At 40.9% G+C, this 22,445-nt stretch overlaps 1 protein-coding gene across 4 annotated transcripts in view; it reads left to right on the top strand.

The window, feature by feature from the left end:
• Nucleotides 1–22,445, top strand: part of CHM (CHM Rab escort protein) — a 260,784-nt gene that overhangs the window by 174,987 nt on the left and 63,352 nt on the right. For all 4 annotated transcript variants that reach the window (XM_059680347.1, XM_059680349.1, XM_059680348.1 and 1 more), the window contains one exon: nucleotides 11,331–11,408. In XM_059680347.1, coding sequence (XP_059536330.1) covers nucleotides 11,331–11,408 — 78 coding nt within the window. The remainder of the gene's footprint in view (nucleotides 1–11,330; nucleotides 11,409–22,445) is intronic.

Raw genomic sequence — 22,445 nt, 5'->3', positions numbered from 1 at the left:
TAGTATTCCAGTGTGTATATGTACCACATCTTCTTTATCTAGTTCTTTATTGCAGGACACTTTGGTTGCTTCCATGTCTTGGCCACCATGAATAATTGTCTTGGTTGCAGTGAACATAGTGTTGCATATATCTTTACAAATACATGATTTTGAATTCTTCATGTATATACCAAAGTGAGGGATTGCTGGATCCTGTGGTAGCTCTATTCTCAATCTTTTGAGGCTTCACCAGATTGCTTTCCATAGTGGTTGTACCAGTCTACATTCCCACCAACAGTGAATGAGAGTTCCCTTTTTTGAACAACCTCTCCAACACTTGTTATTGCTTATCTTGTAGATAATGGCCATTCTAACAGGTGTTAGGTGTTATCTCATTGTAGTTTTGATTTGCATTTCCCTAATAGCCAGTGAGGTTGAATGTCTTTTCATATATCTATTGGCTGTTTGTGTGTCTTGTTGGGTGAGGTGTATTTTCAGATGCTGCCCACTTTTTGATTGTTTGGTGGTGTTTGTTTAGTGTTGATATTTATATCTTTGGAAATTAAACCTTTGTAGGAGCTACTGTTTACAAATATCATCTCCCATCTGGTTGTCTGCCTCTGTTTTGTTGTGCAGAAGCTCTTTTGCAATGCAGAAGCTTTTTAGTTTGATATAGTCCCATTCATTTACTTTTGCCTTTACTTCCCCTGCCTTTGCGGTCAAGTTCATAAAATGTTATCTTTTACCAAGATCCATAAGTTTGGTACCTATATTTTCTTCTATGTAACTTATTATTTTGGGTCTTATATTTAGGTCTTTGATCCATTTTGAATTAATTTTTGCACATGGGGACAAACTGTAATCCAGTTTCATTCATTTGCATGTGACTTTCAACTTTTCTCAGCACCATTTACTGAAGAGACTATCTTTACTCCATGGTGTGTTTCTGGCTCCTTTGTTGAAATTATCTGTCCATATACATGTGGTTTTATAGCTGGGCTTTTTATTTTGTTCCATGGATCTGTGTGTCTTGTTTCTCTGCCAGTACCATGCTGTTTGATTACCGTAGTTCTATAGTATAATTTGAAGTCAGGTAGTGTGATTCCTTCCAGCTTTGTTATTTTTTTCTTAGGATTGTTTTGCTATACAGATTCTTTTTTGGTTCCATTCAAATCTGATGATTTCTTGTTCTATTTATTTTAAAAATGAGATTGGGATTTTTATAGGGATTACGTTAAATCTATATATTGCTTTGGGTAATATGGCCACTTTAACTATGTTGATTCTTCCAATCCATGAACACAGAATATTTTTCCATTTTGTTGTGTCTTTTTCAATCTCTTTTAATGTTTTGTAATTTTCAGTTTATAGGTCTTTTGTGTTCTTTATTAAGTTTATTCCTAGGTATTTTATTCTTTTGGTTGCAATTGCAAAAGGAATTTTGGTTTATCTGTCTAGAGCTGTCATTGGAATATTAAGGTCCCCAACAATGATTATGTTTTGCTCTGTTTCTTCCTTTAATTTCTGATTAGTGGTTTTATATATTTCAGTGCTCCCTGGTTAGGTGCATATATATTAAGAATTGTTATGTTTTCTTGATGTAGTGCCCCCTGTGTCATTATAAAGTATCCATCTTTGTCTCATGTTATCATTGTTATCTTGAAATCTGTTTTGTGGATTCTATTTGCTTGGAGAATCATTTTCTACCCTTTTACTTTGAATGTACCTTTGTCTTTGCAGCTTAGATGTGTTTCTTGTAGGCAGCATATGGTTGGGTTAGTTTTGTTGATCCACTCTTTCTACTCTGTGCCTCTTTATTGGTGAATTCAGACCATTTACATTTAGGGTAATTATGGATGTATGAGAATTTCCTAAAGCTGTTGTATCTTTGTTTACTGGTAGCTCTGTATCTGCATTGGTTATTTTCCTTTGTGTATCTGTATGTTGTTCTTATTTATTGGTATTGTATACTTCTATCCTCTGTTTCCTCTTTTTCTAAGCTATGTTTCCTGGTTTGTCAGTTTTTGTGTATGGTTACCATTAGGTTTATAAAAAATAAACTTGCATATATTCCGTAGTTTGTTTTTCTTTTGAGTGCATCTGATTTTCATTCTCCTTGGCCAGTTCAGAACTTTACCCCCTCACCTTTTATGTTTTTGTTGTCACAGATTATGGCTGTTCAGGCTGTAAGTTTTCTGGTGATCTTACTCTTAGTGTTGTGACCTTATGTTCTCTGTTTTGGGTTGAATAACTCCCTTGAGTATTTCTTGCAATGGGGGTTTTCTGTTGATAAAATACCTCACAGCTTTTGCATGTCTGGGGAAATGTTTATTTTTCCTTCATATTTGAAGGATGATTTTGGTGATTATATTATTCATGGCTGGTAATTTCTCTCTTTCAGATGTTTGAATATTTGTTTCCACTCTCTTCTGGCTTGTAGAATTTCTGGTGAGAAGTCAGACGAAATTCTGATGGGTTTTTCTTTGTAGGTCATTTCCTTCTTTGCCCAGGCTGCTTTGAAAATTTTTTCTTTGCCATTAAATTTTGACAATTTTTATACAAAGTGCCTTTTAGAGGGCCTCTTTGGATAGAGGTAACTAGGTGTTCTGTTTGCTTCTTGGATTTGAGGATCTAGTTCTTTACATAGGTTTGGGAAATTCTTAACCCTTATTTGTTTGAGTAGACTCTCTGTTCCTTGCTCTCTCTCTTCCTCCTCCAGAATGCCTGTTATTCCATGATTGCTTTTTCTGATGGGGTCAGATAGTTCTTGTAGAGTTCTTTCATTTTTCTTTATGTTCAGGTCTCTTTTTCCCTCTGCATCATTTCTAGATTCCTATCTTTGATATCACTAATTATTTCCTCCATCTGGTTGTCTCTGTTTTCTATGCTCAGTAGTTCACTCATAATCTTCTTAATTGCATGCTTCATTTCCAGGATTTCCGTTTGGTTCTTTTTAAAAGTTTCAATCTCTTTGGTATAGTACTCATTTTGTTCGTTGATTTATTTTCTGAGTGCAATGAATTGCCTGTCTACATTTTCTCACATCACATTGAGTATTTTCAGAACTGAAACCTTGAATCTCTGTTATTTATATCATTTATTTCCATGTGTCCCAGACTGCTTTCAGGATATTTTTCATTTTCTTTCTGATCATCCTTGTTATCATGGTTATTCATGATAGTTGATGTTCTTTTCCTATGTATTTATATCCATCCATATTAATGACAGCAGCTTCCTCTGAAGATGTCTTTCTACTATTTTCCAGTAGATGGTGCTAAATAACAATTTTTTTTTTTTTTTTTTTTTTTTTTTTTTTTACATCTGGGGCTATCCCAGTCTTGACCTCCATGGCTTTTGTAAGACAGTACAACTGAACTCCTTGGGGTTTATCTTGCCCTCATTGTAATGGTGATCCCTGACCTCCATGGGGTCCCCTTCCAAGCACTCCAACTGAGGATCAGTCACAGAAGGAAACAGCAGTTCTACTGCAATAACTCTTGGTTTACAGGTAATATATTCCTCAACCCGACTCCAGGGGCAATGGAAGGAGAGATTTGGGAATCCACGTGCCAGCAGGGCTCTTTGGTTCCATTTCTTTGTCTGAAACACCACCACCAGGCCTAACAGCAGAATACTGCAAGGCAGAACCTCATGCTGTGTCAGGTGTCTGCTGGCTCAGTCACCATTCACTCTGCTCGCCCTGCTGGACTGTCCCCTGCAGCTCTCTGTTCCTCCCAGTGGAATGAAGCACCTGCTGCCACTGGCTTCCTCCCCTCTCCAGGCTTAGCCTTGAGCTCCGGGCCGCAAGGCTGTGTCTTTGCTGTCTGCACTTTCCTTCCTTCGCATCTCCCCCTATATTCTCAGTTGCCCGCCTTTAGATGTTTTCAGTGTGTGGGTTTCTTAGGCATGCTTCTGTATTGAGCAGGGAATTCTTTGTTCAATTCTAGTTGGTTACTAGTTGATATTTCATGGGGAGAGGCCAAGGGGCTCTCTCATGCTGCCATTCCTCTGACGGCACTCAAGAATTTTTCAAACATGCCATAACCTGAATATTTAATCAAGGGCACTGTCCTCTTTTGCCTTAGATTGTCAAAGAAAAAAATGACAACAGCCAATACAACAATAGTCATCCAATGTGAATGAATCAAAATTATACCTATTTTGGTCAGATTGGCAAAAAAATATATTTCTTGGTGTGTCACGAAATTTCAGTAATTAGTTTATATGTGCCATGAAATGAAAAAGGTTGAAAATTGCTACCCTGGACATATTCTTCTCTAGCTTGCTTTATCATTCAATTTTTTGTGATTTTGCCAATTATTCATGTTGATAGATTGGGCTGTAATTCATTCATTTAAATTGCTTACAGTATCCCATTGTACAATGTGAGAGGTTAAATCAATTGTACAGTTATGGGGTGCAGTTGCAAGAAATCTGCCCTCACTTCTGACACCAACTGCAAGTGTGGGGAATTCCCCAAAACCCTCTCAGGTTCAGTAGCTCATTAGAAGAACAAGGACTCAGTAAAGGCTGTTACACTTACAGTTATGCTTTATTACAGGGAATGGGTATTGATTGAAAACAGTCAAGGGAACAAGTGCATTGGATGGAGTATAGGGGTGTTCTAGAAGTGGAGATTCCACTTTTTCTCTCCCCTTGTATTCAGGACAGTGTTACCCTTCTGGTATTGATGTGTAATAGTATGCACAGAGCATGGCCAACCAGGGACGTTCGCCTGAACTTCAGTGTTCAGAGTTTTTATTTGAATTCCATCACTCAGGCATGACTGATGGCCCATGGGCACTGATCTCAGTCTCCATCTTCACTGGAAATTGACTGATGATACCACATGACCCAAAGCCTCCAATCTAAATCACACTGTTAGTTTTTCTGGAATGGCTAGACCCCATCCTAAAACTGTCTAGTGTGGTCATTTTATTAGACTGTCTGATGACCCAAGGCACTCCTTTCAGACTTGGCATTTCTAGGAGTTAGAGTTGACTTTCCAGAAGCTGAGGACCAATGCAAGACCTCTTTTTGGACCAGGTTAAATTCTTCATTACACATATAAACATAGCACACTTTATTTTGTCCACTTTCCTATTGATGGATATTTGTTAACAGATGCTTATGTAATTCTTATTTTGTGCCAGGCACTGTTTATCTTCTTTATAAATATTAACTCATTTAATCCCCAGAAGAATCTTCTATGAGATAAATTCTATCATTCTCATCTTACAGATGAGAAAATGGGCTACAGAGAGCTAAGTACCTTGTTAAAGGTGGAACACCTAGGACATGAACTCAAGCAGCCAGAATCTTTCCTCATAAAAATTATGCTATGCTGTCTAAAAGAAATGTAGCAACAAATATTTTTATACCAATTTCTGGTATCCTATATAATAAAAGCCTAATATGCTAAGTGTCCAGTCGACTGGTCAACCATTCAACCAATCAAAGCATAATATGCTAATGATATGCTAAGGCTACTCAACTGCTCACTATGACATGCACTGACCACCAGGGGGCAGACAGTCGACCAGTTGCTATGATGTGCACTGACCACCAGGGGGCAGGCGCTCCAACTGGTAGGTTAGCTTGCTGCTGGGATCCGGCAGATCAGTACTGAGCAAGACGGGCTGGACATGCCCTGGAGCCCTCCTGCGGTCCCTCCCTGGTTGGCCAACCTCCCACATCTCTCCCCAGCCTTGATCATGCACCGATGGGGTCCCTCATTCTGGCCTGCACCTTCTTGCAATCTTGGATCCCTCAGGGGATGTCACAGAACCAGTTTTGGCCTGATTCCACAGGGGTAGCACTGCTCAGCCAGAAGCTGGGCTCATGGCTGGTGAGTGCAGCGGCAGTGGCGGGAGCCTCTCCTGCCTCAGTGGCAGCACTAAGGATGTCCAACTGCTGCTGTCAGTTGGACATCCCCCTAGGGCTCCCAGACTGTGAGAGGGCACAGGCTGGACTTAGAGACGCCCGAGTGCACGGATTTCATGCACCGAGCCTCTAGTATATGTATAATAGGTTTTGTAATAGTTATCCCTATCAGTAGAATTGCTGCACTGTAGATGTGTACATCTTCAACTTTACTTGATACTTCCAAATTGCTATTCAAACTGATATTTTAAAAAACTATTTTTAAGATATTTGTATATATCATTCCTAGCCTGTGGCTTTTCTTTTCACTTTCTTTGTTGTCCAGATATTTATAAATTCACAGTATTCCATTTTCTCAAAAATTTTCCCTAAAAAGTACCCTTTTATTTATTTATTTATTTATTCATTCATTCATTTATTACCTTTTGATATTTTATTTTACTATTTTCCTTTTTATAATCTTTATTGTTGATAATATTACATGTCCCCCTCTTTCCCCCATTAATCCCTTGTAGCCTTCACCCACTCCCCACCCCAGTTCTTCACTACACTATTGCCTGTGTCCATGGGTTATGCATATATGCATACGAGTTCTTTGGTTGATCTCTTCCCACTCATCCACCCACCCCTGCCTTCCCTCTGAGATTCGACAGTCTGTTCTATGCTTCTATGTCTTTGTATCTCTTTTGTTCATCAGTTTATTTTGTTCATTAGATTCCACATATGAGTGAGATCATGTGATACTTGTCTTTCTCTCACTGGCTTATTACACTTAGCATAACACTCTACAGGTCCCTCCATGCTGTCACAAAGGGTAAGAGATCCTTCTTTTTTACTGCTGCATAGCATTCCATGGTGTAAATGAGTGTTTTTATTATAGTCAATTTTTAATTTCATTCCATTGTAATCTGAGAAGATACTTCATATCATTTTAATCTTCTTGAACATGTAGAGACTTGTTTTGTGTTCTAGCATGTGGTCTATCTTTGAGAATGACCTATGTGAACTTGAGAAGAAAGTATATTTTGCAGTTTTGAGGTGAAATGTTCTATAAATGTCAATTAAATACATCTGATCCAGTGTGTCATTTAGAGTCACTGTTTCCTTGTTGATTTTTTATTTGGAAGGTCTATCCAATGAAGTCACTGGGTTGTTGAAGTCCCATACTATGACTGTACTGCTGTCGATTTCTCCCTTAAAGTCCTCCAGAAGTTTTGTTTTGTTTTGTTTGTTTTGTTGTTGTTGTTTTTTATGTATTTAGGTGCTCCTAAATTTGGTGCATATATGTTTACCAGGGTTATATCCTCTTGTTGGATAGATCCCTTTAGTATGTTGTAGTGACCTTTATTGTCTCCTGTATTGGCCTTCATTTTGAGTCTATTTTGTCAGATATGAGTATTGCTATGCCAGGTTTTTGTTTGTTTCCATTTGCATGGAATTTTTTTTTCCATCCCTTCACTCTCATCCTGTGTGAGTCTTTTGTTTTGAGGTGGGTCTCTTTAGCATATATTTGGGTCATGTTTTCATATTCATTCATCCACTCCATGTCTTTGATTGAAGCATTTAATCTGTTTACATTTAATATTGTTATTGACAGGTATTTATTGCCATTTTAATTCTTTATGCCTATATTTCTATCTATTTCTTATTATTATTACAGCAGTTCCTTTAGCATTGCTTACAGTGCTGGTTTGGTGGCAATAAACTTATTTAACCTTTTTTTTTGTCTGGCAAGCTTTTTATTTCACCATCTATTTTGAATGATGGCTTTCTTGGATAAAGTAATCTTGGTTTCAGATCCTTGCTTTTCATTACCTTGAATATTTCATGCCAGTCCCTTCTGGCCTGTTGAGTTCCTGGTGAGAAATCAGCTGACAGCCTTATGGGAGCGCCTTTCTAGGTAACAGGTTGCTTTTCTCTTGTTTCCTTTAAGATTCTCTCTTTGTCTTTAATTTTTGGCATTTTAATTATGATGTGTTTGGGCGTGGGCCTGTTTGGGTTCTTCTTGCTTGGGACTCTGTGCCTCCTGAACTTGTGTGACTTTTTCCTTTACCATGTCAGGGAAGTTTTCTGGCATTATTTTTTTCAAACACATTCTCTATCACTTGCTCATTTTCTTACCCTTCTGGCACCTATTCTGAGGATATTGTTACATTTCATGTTATCCCACAGCTCCCTTAAGCTGTCCTCCTGTTTTTTAATTGTTTTTCTTTTTGGTTCTCTGACTGAGTGATTTTTTTCTACCCTGTCTTCTAATTCACTGATCTGATCCTCAGTTTCCCCTAATCTGCGGTGTATTACTTCCACTGTGTTCTTCATTAGTGCTATATAATTATTCATAGTTACTATATCTTTTTTCATGCTGTTGGGCATCCTTGCCATCATTATTCTGAACCCTATGTTTGATAAATTTCTTATCTTTATTTCATTTATCTCTTCTGGAGAATTCTCTTGTTCTTTCATTTGGAGCTTGTTTTTTTGTCTCCCTATTTTGGCTGCCTGTTTGGGTTTTTGCGTTATGTATTAGGTAAATCTACTACGACTCCCAATTTCTAGTCTAGGACAACATCAGATGCTGTTTATAACTGGCTCTGAGTACCCTGTTTGAAGGTATCAACAATCCACATCTTGTAGCTCCTTCTGCTGGGGCTGAGTGCCTTTGGAAAGAACCAAGTTGTTCACCAAGGTCTTCTCTTTGTAGCCCCAGCCAGAGACTCATAGCCTCCAGAGATCCATCTGTACCTGCAGTCTGATTGTTATTCAGTCTTGAATAGCCTCGGCTATGGACCATAGGCTAGAAGGAGAGGTTTTTCCAACAGGATGGAGCTGTAGCTTCTCCCTGCAGGATGATTGTTATCCTCAGTCTTTTAAGGGGCCTTTGAAATGCCACAGAGTGGGGAAAGGGTTTTTCCAATAGGGTTGGGAAATTGTGCCCCCCTCCCCGCCCCCAGGCAAAAGCCACCTGGATAGTTAAAGGTCCACTGGAGAAATATTTTTTTTCTAATGTATGAGGGAATGACTCAGCACAGGAAACCAGGGTATCTGCCTTCCAAGTTTAACCCTAGCAGCCCCAACCCTGGCTTCTGCTCACACTGCTCCAGTCTACTCTGCCCTTCCTTTGCCCTCCTTCTGCCAAAGCCCAAGGTGAGTGGCTGCATTTCGAGTCATCTCTCCCTGGCACACAGCACCCCTGCTGCTTTTCACAGCCAGATGTTCTGTAGGCAACTTTCTCAGTTCTGATGCTCTGGGCTTGGAGCCCACCTTGGGGTTTAGACCCAAGAATTCTTAGTAGAAACCCCCACAGCTGAGATATCCCTCTGGAACTTAAGCTGCTGCCTGTGAGAGCTCGGCCAGCCTTCTGCACCTCCACACTTCCTACCAGTCTCTATGTGGTCTCCACTTTCTGTCCTTGGTTATAGTGGTTCTCTCCAGCTAGTAATCAGTTGATCATTCAGGATGGTTTTTCTGTATTTTAGTTGTAATTCTAGTTTGGGCCTAGGAGCATGTCACTGTAGCTGTCACTTACTCTGCCACCATTGTGGAATCTGGGCCATTTTTTTTTCTATTTTTTTAATGATTTTTATTTTTGTGTCTTTTTAAAGAAATATTTTTGTTGAGCCCCAAAATATATCTGCATATTTTTTTCTAGAAGTTTCCCCTTTTATACTTATGCCTGTCATCTACCTGGATTTGATTCTGAATATGGTGTAAAAAGGGATATAATTATTTTCTCTATATTGTCTCAAAACCAGTTTTCCAGTAGTCCATTCTTTTCTCCACTGGTCTGCAATTCCACTGCTGTCATGATCATTCATGTCCGTATACTTATGCATCTTTTATTAGTGTGCTATTGCTCACGTAACAAATTTCCACAAACTTAGTAGCTTAAAACAAAATGAATTTGTTATAGTTCTAGGGTCAGAGGTCTAAATTGGGTAGGTAGGGCTGCATTCCTCTTGGGGCTTTAAGGGAGAATCTGGTTCTTGCCTTTTCTAGCTCTTAAAGGCTGCCTGCATTCCTTGCCTTGTTACCCCCTTCCAGCAATGGTATCAGATTAATCTCTGCTTCCATCTTTAGAGCTTCTCTGACTTTGAGCACCCTGTTTCCTTTTTAAGTATCTTTCTAATGACATTGCTTCCACTGGGATAATCGAGTTAATTTCCCTTTCTCTAGAAAGTTAATTTTCTACATTGCATCTGCTGGGATAATCAGGTTAATTTCCTTCTCAAGATACTTAATTTGGTTTCTCTTGCTTTGTAAAGGAACATATCCACAGGTTTCAGAGATTAGAATGTGAACATCATTGGTGATGGCATTATTCAGCCTACCACAACCTTCTTTCCATTATTCTTAGGTTTTTAACTCATCCCTTTTAAGGATACTCATAGTCTCTGTCTGATAGTTCTATGATCTGAATACAGTTGTCGAGGGTCTAATCCTCCTGTTTGTCATGTCTGTTAATTCTCACTCAGGATAAGATATGTTTCTTCATCTGTTGTATAATTTTAGATTATAAACTCATTGTAAGGGGACTCAATTTGTGGCAATCTCACTTGGCCTGGGTTGAGATAATATTGCTTCCACCAAGACTCCGGGGGTACTACTGACCCAGAGCCACTTTTCATGCTATTTTATTTGTCAAGGTTTCTTGGGTAACGTAGTAATGTAATTTCACACCCTCAAACTGTGTGAGGGCAGACTACTGATTATAAATATAGAGGTAATCTTCCTCCACACATGGCTTTAGAGGAAACATTTTTTGTTTGTTTTCTCCCTCTTGTAGTAAGTAATTTTTCCCTAGATCACTCTTTTACTGAGGTGTAGTCCTTTAAGGATCCAGACATTATGAGAGAATATTTACTTTCCTATTACCTGCCTTGTTTGAAACCCAAGACCTCTCCTTTCCCTTGGTTGGCATTAAAACACAAACCCTTACATTCGTGAGATAGGCTAACTCCTTAGAGCTTCTCCAGCATTAACTCATGTGCTTACTGCTCTAATTTCAGTTCTCTGTTTAGTTTTTGCTTACTTTTATGGTAAGCAAAATCACCAGGAGTCCCCCAGAGTCTTCCCTGCTTGTTTTCTCCTTAAGACTTCTCTGTCATCACTTCTCTTGCAGGGGGGAATCTCATACATCACCTCTTGAGACTATTTGTAGCCTGTGTTTCTTAGGTAGTTGGTAGCTGGTTTGGGTAGTGCGGGGAGGGTAATAGTTGAGCTTTCTTAGGGATACTTTTGGTTTGGTCACAATTCTAGGTTTCCACAATGTATTATTAGCAGTAGGACTTATGTTGTGTCAAACTATCACTAATCTTATTTCTGAAATATTCTTAATACCATGATAGAGAAAATAACAAATTATCAAGGTGCTTTTTCTATAAGACCAGTTATTAAATGTAAGATACTTAAAAAATAATGTTACTTTAATTTTCAAGTCAATAATCCTAATTCTCATTTTCCTATTCTAGGATGTGTGCTGTATTTGGTGGAATATATTGTCTTCGCCATTCAGTGCAGTGCCTTGTTGTGGACAAAGAATCCAGAAAGTAAGGATGATATAAGTTACCTTCCTATAGTTACACCCCAAGCACAGGTGAAAAATGCTAAAGTCAATTTTTAAAAAATGATTCTTCAAAGATCCTCCTTGGTGTTAATAACATATCAACCTTGATTAAAAGTAATTTGTGTTTAGATCCTCCAGAACAAGGAAAGTGAGTTCAGAATATAGAAACTAAATTAATTTCCCTGCAATATGACTATAGCTCCTGATCATCCAAGCTTGGAAGACAAATCATTTCAGCTGCCGGGGGTGGGTGATGAGTGATTTTAGTTTTCCTTGTGGCCTTACCTCCTCTAATTGATTTTCATCAGATGACAACAAAGCCCTCTGTTATTGCATTTTTAAAAATGGAGCTCACCTAAAGACTCATCAGATTAATCTCTGCTGATAATGCATGTCACTCCAAAAGAAAAAAAACTTTAATGAGTTTTTAGGTAGATTGTTGTCATAAACTATGCTGCCCTGTTATCTGAGGATAAAATCTTTTACAACCACATCAGGCCTGCAGGCTGGTTTAGGATTGAAATAAGAATATACCTGCTTTTTTTTATAAAGCGGAGGATCATTTATCTGTGCATTTTTATATTTAAATAACATTTTTTCTGGGATTTATTATTTAGATACTAAGATATGCTCTTTTCTGAATTACACTCAGTAAAATAGTCTTCGATTATTATGTTTTACCTTAAAACTTACGTAAGTCAATTGGATCAAATTTTAGGATCTGTTTAAATTTTCCTTTTTGTTATGTGTTCTTAAGAATCTACTGACATGTATCTTTTATATAACTTTTTATGGGTATATAAAGAAATTGTTCTTCATTCCCATTTTGGATGCCTTTTATTTTTTTCTCTTGCCTGATTACTCTGGCTAGGACATCCAGTGCTACGTTGAATAACAATGGTGAGAGAAGACATCCCTGTCTTGTTCCTGATCTTAGAGGAAAAGCTTTCAGTTTTTCCCCATTGAGTATGATATTAGCTGAGGATTTGTCATATACTGCCTTTATTTTGTTGAGGCACTTTCCTTCTGTACCCATTTTATTGAGTGTTTTAATCATAAATGGATGTTCTATCTTATCAAATTCTTTTTCTGCATCTATTGATACAGTTGTATGATTTTTTTATCCTTTGTTGTGTTAATGTGGTGTATTACATTGATGGATTTGCATATACCATTCTTGTGCCTCTGCAGTGAACCTTACTTGATCATGATATATTATTTTTAAAGTGTTGTTGTATTCAATTTGATAATATTTTGTTTAGGGTTTTTGCATCTGTATTCATCAGAGATATTGGTCTGCAGTTTTTGTGTGTATGTGTGTTATCCTTGCTGGGTTTTGGTATCAGGATTATGTTGGTCTTATAAAATGTGTTAGGAAGTACTGCCTCTTCTTCAATATTTTGGAAAAGTTTGAACAAAAAATAGGTATCAAATCTTTGACTGTTTGGTAGAATTCACTAGTGAAGCCATCTGGTCCTTAACTTTTATTTGTTGGGAGCTTTTTGATGATTGTTTCAATTTCCTCACTATTGATAGGTCTTACACTCTCCTCTTGTTGAGCCTTGATTGCTGTTGGCACATCAATGAGAGGGATTTACCCCAAGCTGATCAGCTGCAAGGACTGACTGCAACTACCAAACTCCTACCATTGTGGAGGATTAGCTTTGCAGGGACCCAACCCACAGAGCAGGACTGCTTTAGCAGGGTTCTGGTACCCGCCGAGTCCATCCCTTGAGTGTATCACTTGTGGAGGTAGTTGGATGGTGCTTCTATGTGGTCTGAAACTGTCCACTGGGTGTACTGTCTCTGGGGACTCCTGGAAGGTACACGCCAAGGTCAGCCACTGCCTGTGTTCTGCCCAGGGCTCCCCAGCATGAGCTACAAAGTGATATATAGATGGTTGCTACTTGTGCTTGGCTTGAAAGTGCCCAGGAGTGGCCACTTAACAAGAGGCATGGGTTGTGCTGAAGCCAAATGCTGCTCGTTTGAGAGATTTTAGGAAAATATGAAACATGAGCCATGACAGGCCATTCCTATGGAAAAGCCACTGGAGACACCTTGGGTGGGCCTAAATATTGGCTGGAGCAGGCCTCGGGGGTTACCAGGGCAGGACAAAAAGCGTGAGCCAAGTTGATGGAGTCTCAGATATGGCTCCTGCCTGTGGGCTCTGTGGTGGAAGGACTTATCAAAGGAACAGTGGCCTCTGCAGTACTTTGGTCTTATTAACCATTGTTACCTCAATACATTTTATAAACAGAAATAAAGAAAGTAATTGTTCATCCAGAAAATACCTTAATATCTTGAACAAACATGTTAAGTTTAAAACTGGTGTTGTTGTTTTTTTTTTCATGTTACAACAATTGTCTGTAGTCTAAGCAGCATAAAAAGTTTATCTTCATATAGACTAGAGTGAACTAACTAGTATTTTAAGATATGGTGGAGAAAAAAGTCAACTCTAGAACATGTAATTTTTAGATAGTGAATTTGCTTTAGAAAAATAAGTGTAACATAAAATAGACACATGATCTAAAGGGTTTTAAAATACTTTTAGCACATTAACAAAAAGGTACTACATAAATTAAACATGAAAAAGTCTGTCCCTGAAAGCCTAGGATATTCATATATTGGCTCAGGAAGAGCTCTGTGGAAATTCATGAAGGAATAGTTGTCTTTATAGCTTTTAGAGGTCATTTTTCTTTATGTTTTCATTTTGAAGCATGAGTATGTGCCCCATGATGGAAAGCCAGATAATGAATTGCTTGTTTAGTGTTTATTTACTTAGATCCTTGTACCTTTTTTTGGGCACCATTCCAGTCCCACATGTTACTCTTAGTGACATGAATTTGCATGAATCTTGTTTGTCTTAAAAAAAAAAAAATGGATGCGTTAGTACAGTAATAGCATTTGTTGAACAAAGGCTACATTTACCTCAATTTTTACTTCATTTTTATTATAAGCTGTGAACATTATAACTCTACTTTGTGCTCTGCTACAGATTTCAGTTGCAACAGATGGATGAGAGCTGAGGGTTTAAAAAACAAAGTTGGGTAGTTTTCAAATTTTAATGTGCTGTAGGATCACCAGATAAACTTGTAAAAAACACCATGTGGATTTTTGAACCTCACCCTTGGGGAGTGAAATTGGATAATGTGCTTAGAGTACAGCCAGGGCATTTGCAGTTTTAAGGTACAGGCCAAGTTAATCTAATGTAGTTGCTCTTTAGACGACACTGAGAAACACTGATCTGTAAAGTAGAGTTCGGGATCAAGCCTATGGTACTGTGTTTCATGATGGACTGGGGTCTCTGTGTCTTAATTCATTCTAAGACCACATCAAGGTGAACCTTCCAGATCTACTGGCATTAAGTCTGATTTTTAAATAGCAGACAGAATGCTAGTGATTTAACATTTCTTTTATAACTTCATAGAAAGACCTCGAACATAACAACTATCTAACATCTCTTAAGGCATGTATGGTCAGGTAGCCCTTGAATGAGAGAAGACCTGAAACTTCATTACTGCCATGAATGACAGTGGACAAGTCACTCTAAGCCAGTATTTTATCTGTAAGATGGGTTAGGTGGATTCCCCAAGTCTCCTCCCAGATATGCCATGCTTTCATTGAACTAACTGAAAGTACCTAGAAAGTACTTAGTTTTTTCTCAACATTTAGAAATAAATTATCTTCAAGTGTTTTATATGCCCAAATGTAGGCCTTACTTGCATACTGGGTAATATTCAGTCCCAGTTAGAAAATTTTTAAAAATTAACAACTGTATGTGTCTACTTTTATGGGTATAAATGGAATAACAAAATGTCTATGTATGCTATTTATTAAATCATTTTATTAGAACTCCAGTTTTCTAATGAATATATTTTTCTTATTCATATTGATTGTTTAAGATACAGACATTTTGGATTCTAGATATGATTTTCTTATTGGAAATTTATTCCAAGCCATGACAATTATTTCTTTAATAGTAGGTCAGTTTTAAAAATTTTACCTGCATTTGTAATGTTCATGATATCTACAATATTCTCACTATACTGAATTGTTTAAGTGATCTTCATAAGTTTTATTTGAGAGACAATACTTGAAAATTATAAATTCATACCATCCTAATATATAAAAACCCTGGGTCATATCGGCCAGTAACAACCTAGGCTCAACCAACCGGAAGTCAGTCCTGTAGTCAGCACTTCTGCTGCAGGCACGGTGCCCCCAGCACTGACTGCTGAGCGGTCTGCGAATCAGAGCCAGAGAGAGGCGTGAAGAGAGAGGCAGGGTTTGATCCGTTGCCTCTGTGGGAGCTTTTGATCAGCAGTTGCCTCTCTCTCCCAGTCTGGCCAGCAGCCGCACCTCCTTTCTCTCCAGGCCTCCACCAGGGCTGCTGAACAGCCCAGCCTTTCTGATCAGGCCCCGTTGATAGGCCCAGAGACGCTGACTGGCATAGGAACTGACCAATCAGAACCAAATGTGGGTGCTGTGAAGAACCAATGACTGCCAAGGAGGCGGAGCTTTTGACGTTGCTTGGCATAGGAACTGACCAATAGGAACCAAATGTGGGTGCTGTGAAGAACCCATGGTTGCCTAGGAGGCAGAGCTTCTGGTGCTGACTGGCATAGACCCAGACCAATCAGAACCAAATCTGGGTGCTGTGGGAGCCAATGGCTACCTAGGAGGTGGAGCTTTTGACACTGATTGGCATAGAAACTGACCAATCAGAACCAAATTGGCCAGCAGAGGAGGGCAGTTGGGGGTGAGATCAGGCCTGCAGGGGAGGGCCATTGGGGGCGAGATCAGGCCAGCAGGGGAGGACCATTAGGGGCGAGATCAGGCAAGCAGGGAGGGCAGTTGGGGGCAAACAGGCTGGCAGGGGAGGGCAGTTAGTAGCAATCAGGCAGCAGGCAGAGGCATTTAAGGGCAATCAGACAGGCAGGCAGGCAGAGGCAGTTAAGGGCGATCAGACAGGCAGGCAGGTGAGCTGTTAGAAGCCAACAGTCCCAGACTGTGAGAGGGCTGTCAGACTGCCTGTAGGATCAGGCCTAAACCGGCAGTCAGACATCCCCCAAGGGGTCCCCAATTAGTGAGGATGCAGGCAGGACTGAGGGAACATCCCCCCCTCCATGCACAAATTTTGTGCACTGGGCCTCTAGTCACTAATAATTACCAAATTTATCTTAAGCTAGCATGGATTGAAGTTAACTCAGGCTAATGTATCTTTCCCAAACACCCAAACACTACTTTGTTATTCCTAATCAAATATTTGAGAGAGCTACCGGTAATAGGTATTTTGTAAGGACTTAATGTAAAATGAGGGATAATTTCTTGAGGGAAAAACCTTGAAAACATATTTGGGCATACCTAGCATATATTTCTTTTTAAGGAATCAGGTTACCTAAAACCATTGCTTATTCTAGGTGTAATTAGGTTATTAGTCAAGGAATCTGTGAAGATTTACATTTATTGCCTTGTGGCCTTAGATTGTTTTTCTTTCCCTATTTTTCTATGTGGAGCACTTGACATTTCTCCCCTTTGGTGTAGTTAAGGGCTACTCATGCCTCAGGTCTAAGATCTAAGTTTATTTCCTGCTCCCATGGATTAAATCAGTACCCTCTATCAGCCCCTAAGTCAGGTCCCTTTGTATGATTGTTTTTAAGTTTCCTGTAAAAAAAGGCAGGATCTCACAACTATATCTCCAGAACCAGAGCAGGTTTCTATCACCCACTATACTCACTATTATGTGTGAAATGAATGAGTGAATGAATGAATGCTAAAGACTGATACTGTTTTTGTGCTTCTCTTTTAACCTCCATTGAGGAAAGCAAATGGAAACATAAATGATCATAGCATTGTGATTAATTTGGTGATTATACATTAAAGTATTGTATAAACTTTGAGAGAAGAAATATGAACTATGTAACCAAATGAATACTTATTTTCAGCTAAAACTTATTTTTCATTTTTGCTTAATTTGGTTTTCTTGAGATCTACGTTGACTGTGCACTCTTTGCTATATTGTGCATTGGCTCTGCTTTCTTAATTTTCAGAGGTATCAGACATAGGTATCAGTAGTTCTTTCCTATACCCTCTCACTAAATTCTAATACTGAACCCCTCTGTTGACTATTTTTGGAAACACTGAATGTTCTTATTGAACAGCTTTCTTTTCCTTTGCAGCTGTGCTGACCATGTAAAACTCCTGTAAATTAGATTTGGTCATTTAGCAATACAGTATTTGATATTAGGGTAAGGTGTGGATAACCTTGGACCAGATATATCTGTAATCAATAGCCTGAATCTAATTACTTCAGCTAGTGTTCCTTGGGTACTTCAGCTCTCTCAATTACTTGATTTCCTCCTATGACTATTTCTTGGAGATATCTTTTTTTGATGTCAGGAATGACTATACCTTTCCTGTATATTTCTAAGTTAGTAGTGAATAGTAAGTTAGTAATTCTGGCAGTGGTTTGGAAGAAACACTGATAGAAAGAGGTTCTTTACCTCCTAACTGAGAAATTCTGTATATTTATTTCTGCCTCTACACTGTTCACATAAATGGAATACTTCCATCATTATCTATCCACCCATTTAGCCATCCATGCAACAATTATTAGTTACTAGAGGCCCAGTGCACAAAAATTTGTGCACTGGTGTGGGGGGTGGCCCTCAGCCCCACTTGTGCCCTCTCACAGTCTGGGACCCCTCGGAAGATAACGACCTGCTGGCTTAGGCCCACTCCCTGGTGGCTGAGGGCAGGCCCAGTCCCTAGGTGCAGCCCCTGGTAGGGCTAAGAGCCAGGCCGATTGGGGAGTTGGGGCACCACCCCCTGTCATGCACAGAGCAAGGCGGATCGGGAGGTTGTGATGCCACCCCCAGTCACGCTCAGGGTAGGACCAATTGGGGAGTTGGGGCACCGCCCCCTGTCACACTCAAAGCAGGGTCGATGGGGAGGTTGCTGCGCCACCCCCTGTCACGCACAGAGCAGGGCCAATCGGGGTTGGGGCACTGCCCCCTGTCACTCACAGAGCAGGGCCGATCAGGGGTTGGAGCTCCATACCCTGTCACGCACAGAGCAGGGCCGATCAGGGGGTAGGGATGCCGGACCCTGTCACACACAGAGCAGGGCCGATCAGGGTGTTGGGGAGCTCCCCCCTATCAGGCACAGAGCCGGGCTGATCAGGGGGTTGGGGCGCCTTCCCCTGTCACGAACAAAGCAGGGCGGATAGGGAGGTTGTGGCCCTGCCCCATGTCACACACAGAGCCGCAGGGTGATCAGGGGGTTTGGTCGCTGCTCCCTGTCATGCTGCTTCAGGGGCCAGGAGGCCTCGCAGCTCCGCTGATCCTGGTGTCAGGAGGCCTCGCGGCTCCACTGATCCCGGATTCAGGAGGCCTCGCAGCTCTGCTGATCCCGGGTTTGGGAGGCCTCGCAGCTCCGCTGATCCTGGTGCTGGGAGGCTCCACTGATCCCAGGCCGGGAGGTCTCGCGGCTCCGCTGATCCTGGTGCCAGGAGGCCTCGTGGCTCCATTGATCCCAGCTTCAGGAGGCCTCGCGGCTCTGCTGATCCCAGTGCTGGGAGGCATATTACCCTTTTACTATATAGGATAGAGGCCTGGTGCACAGGTGGGGGCCAGCTGGTTTGCCCTGAAGGGTGTCCCGGATCAGAGTGGGGGTCCCGCTTGGGTGCCTGGCCAGCCTGGGTGAGGGGATGATGGCTGTTTGCAGCTGGCCACACCCCCTTCAGGGTGGGGGTCCCCACTGGGGTGCCTGGCCAGTCTGGGTGAGGGGATGATGGTTGTTTGCAGCTGGTTGCACCCTCTTCAGGGTGGGGGTCCCCACTGATGTGCCTGGCCAGTCTGGGTGAGGGGCTGAGGGCCGTTTTCAGGCTGGCGCGTGACTGAAGCTCCCAACCTCTCCTTTTTTTCTTTTTTTTTTATTCTGGGATTTATTTACCTTCTATGGCTGTCACTGGAACTGAGTGCCGGCTTTAGCTCTGAGGCTCGGCTCCAACTCTGAGACCTCGGCTGCTGTTCAGGGTTTGTTTGGCTTCTATAATGGAAACACTGTTTCAACTCCAGCTCCGAAAGCAGGTTTCTGGGGTTTTGTTTAGCTTCTATAATTGCAACATTGTTTCTTAGACTGCAGCCCAGAGCCCAGCAGCGGCAGGTGGGGAACCTTGGCTTCCTCCTTCACTGGAGAAGCAAGCCTCCTGTTCGCTTCAGCTGCCTGGCTGCCGGCCACCATCTTGTTTGGTAGTTAATTTGCATATCACAGTGATTAGCCAATGGGAAGGGTAGCGAAGTTATGGTTAATTACCATGTTTCTCTATTATTAGATAGGATTTTCTGTGTGCCAGGCACTGGGGACACAGCAGAGAACAAGTCATGGACTTTAGAGTCTATCGGGGGTCATCAAAGAGCAAACAAATTATGGAGATAATTACACAATGAGATCTGTTCAATATGCAGATCTGACTCTGTCCCTCCCTGTGTAAAAAGTTTCAGTATCTTTATAGCACTTCAGAATTAAGACCATTTTATATGACACGTGAAGCTTAGGGAACTGGTCTTTGCCTGCCTCTCTAAGCTCATCTCTCTTCTCCCTCCAGCATCCACTTCCATTTTATTGTCAATCAATACTGAAATGCTTGTGGTTTCTTGTACTTCTCTTTCTTGCCTCTGTACCCCTGCACATACTGCCTTTCTACCTGCAGTGTTCTCCTTATTTGCTTGCTTAACTGTTTTTCATACTTCAAAAACAGCTACCCTCAGTTGGGTACTCCCCTGCATCCTCATCTCTTATCAATGGATTTGGGCATCCTATCTAATAAAGAGGGAATATGCTAATTAAAACTCATGCTGTCACAAAGATGGTGGAGCCCACAGCCAATAAGGAGGGAATATGCTAATTGACTGCCACACCCTCAAAGATGGCGGTGCCCACAGCCACAAGATGGTGGCGCCCAGTCCCCTCAGCCTCACTGGGGTGGCAGGTGCATGGCAAGGCTGGGCCCGCCCCCAGGCAGGCCCGGCTGCTCTGCGAACCTGCCTCCGGAGTCCCCCAGTCCCCTCAGCCCCCCAGGCTCTCAGGGCCGGCCCGAGGTGCAGGCAAGCCTCAGATGGAAGCTGCCCAGCCAATGCATGAGGTGCAGGCAAGCCTCGGATGGCATCTTCCAAGCCACCCAGGGCCGGCCCGAGGTGCAGGCAAGCCTTGGATGGCGGCTGCCCAGCTGCCCAGGGCTGCCCGAGGCTCAGGTAACCAGGGCCAGCCGAGGCTTGCACTGCCAGTAGTGGCAGCAGCAGAGGTGTGATGGGGGCATCACCTTCCCCTGATCGCCAGGTTGCCTCCCGCCCCTGAGGGTTTCCAGACTGTGAGAGTGGGCCAGCCATACTGAGGGACCTCCCCCGTCAAGTGCATGAATTTTCATGCACCAGGCCTCTAGTTTTCTTAAAATTGCCTTAGAACAGTGGTTGGCACATGATTGTTTTGCCATACATTTATATCAAGCAGATGAGCTACCAACTTGCTAGTAGTCCATTGTCTTACTAGACTAAACAAGAGTCTAAGGCAGTCTCAGTGAAAATGGAGAGAAAAGGTGAGTTTGAAGAAATCTTTATAAGGTAGGATGAAAATTGAATAGCAGATTAGATGTAGAAACAGAGATTCTGAGCTAGGGAAACTATTAAGTGCTGGTCATGTCATTACCTAAGATAGGGAATTCCAAGAGGGTAAGCAGATGAGGAGCCATGATGAACTCTGTTTGGGGCATGCTAGGTTTAAAAAGAATTTGGAATCTCTCCAGAAAGAAATGGATAATAAATGTTTTAAAATATGGATACAGAGCTTTGGATTGATCAGAGTAGGTTAATGGTGTTTGAAACTATTGGAATGGATTTTTACCCAAAAGAATGAATGATAAGTGTTTTTGGAAAGGTATCATTGAAGAGGTGGCATGTGAACTAATGTGTTTGAGAAATCGTGGAAGGACATAGTGAGTAGGGAGAATTATTTTGTTTACTTCAGTGATTGGGAATCTTCTGATTTCCTTAATTAATGTTTTTAAAAATTATTTAATATGCGATTTCTGCACTCCTTACCATACAATTAGTTGGGATATTAATTCTGAAGATCATAGTGATGCCTGTTTTAATGTTATTTTTTCTCCTCTGGGCCAAATTCCAGATAAAGAATTTTTGTCTTGTTGAATGTTTTCTTCCTTATCGCCATTTTGATATTTATACCCTTGTGTCATTGCACTAAGAATTGAGTAAGTATTGTGATTTAGAAAGGTCAGCTCTAGAAATGTTTCGCCTGGCTTCAGTGATTCTTATGGTCAGCTTTGTCATTGTGTCCCTGTACTTAGGAACTCCTATTTTGCTCCACCTCAATTTACTATTTATGAAGCTCAGTAAGAACCTCAACTAAATCCAAAATGTTGTTAATCTTTAATGGCTTCCTCAGGTTCATGTGAAAGGGGTTGGCGGGAGGGTATTTTAATGTCTCTGGCAGCACTGTTTCATTTGGCTCTTTTCCATTACCTGAATGTCATCTAATTTCTTATATTAATCTTGTAATACAAACTCTAAGTCTAGGTCCCAAGTCAATATTCCTTCCTACATTGTTCTCCCAATTAGGGCAAATATATGACAGTAAGTCAAGTGTCTGAGGGGTAAACAAATCTTATCACTTATTTAAATGTGTCTTGCTTTGAATTGTTCAGGCCTAGAGCGTTAGTGCGTCAGAAGGAGGCTACCAGGTGAGTGGTGTTATTATTATCTACCAGACTGACAGAGCATATGTGACCATAACCTCAATTACTGCAGATATCAATATATTTCTTTCTGTAGCAATAGCGCTTGACTTTTCTCCATGTAGCACAGAATAGAGATACAATAGTAGCAGTGGCACACTTGACGGTGATTCTTCCCTGGGATTTGGGAGCTTATCAGAATCTCCAGGGGTACTTATAATTTGAAAAAGTCCCCCAGGTGTGATTCTGATTTGCTTCCTTCTCCTCCTC

The sequence above is a fragment of the Myotis daubentonii genome, chromosome X, assembly GCF_963259705.1.
Source record: "Myotis daubentonii chromosome X, mMyoDau2.1, whole genome shotgun sequence".
Lineage (NCBI taxonomy): Eukaryota > Metazoa > Chordata > Mammalia > Chiroptera > Vespertilionidae > Myotis > Myotis daubentonii.
Note: the sequence above shows the minus strand (reverse complement) of the source record. Positions and strands in the feature narration are given on the sequence as shown.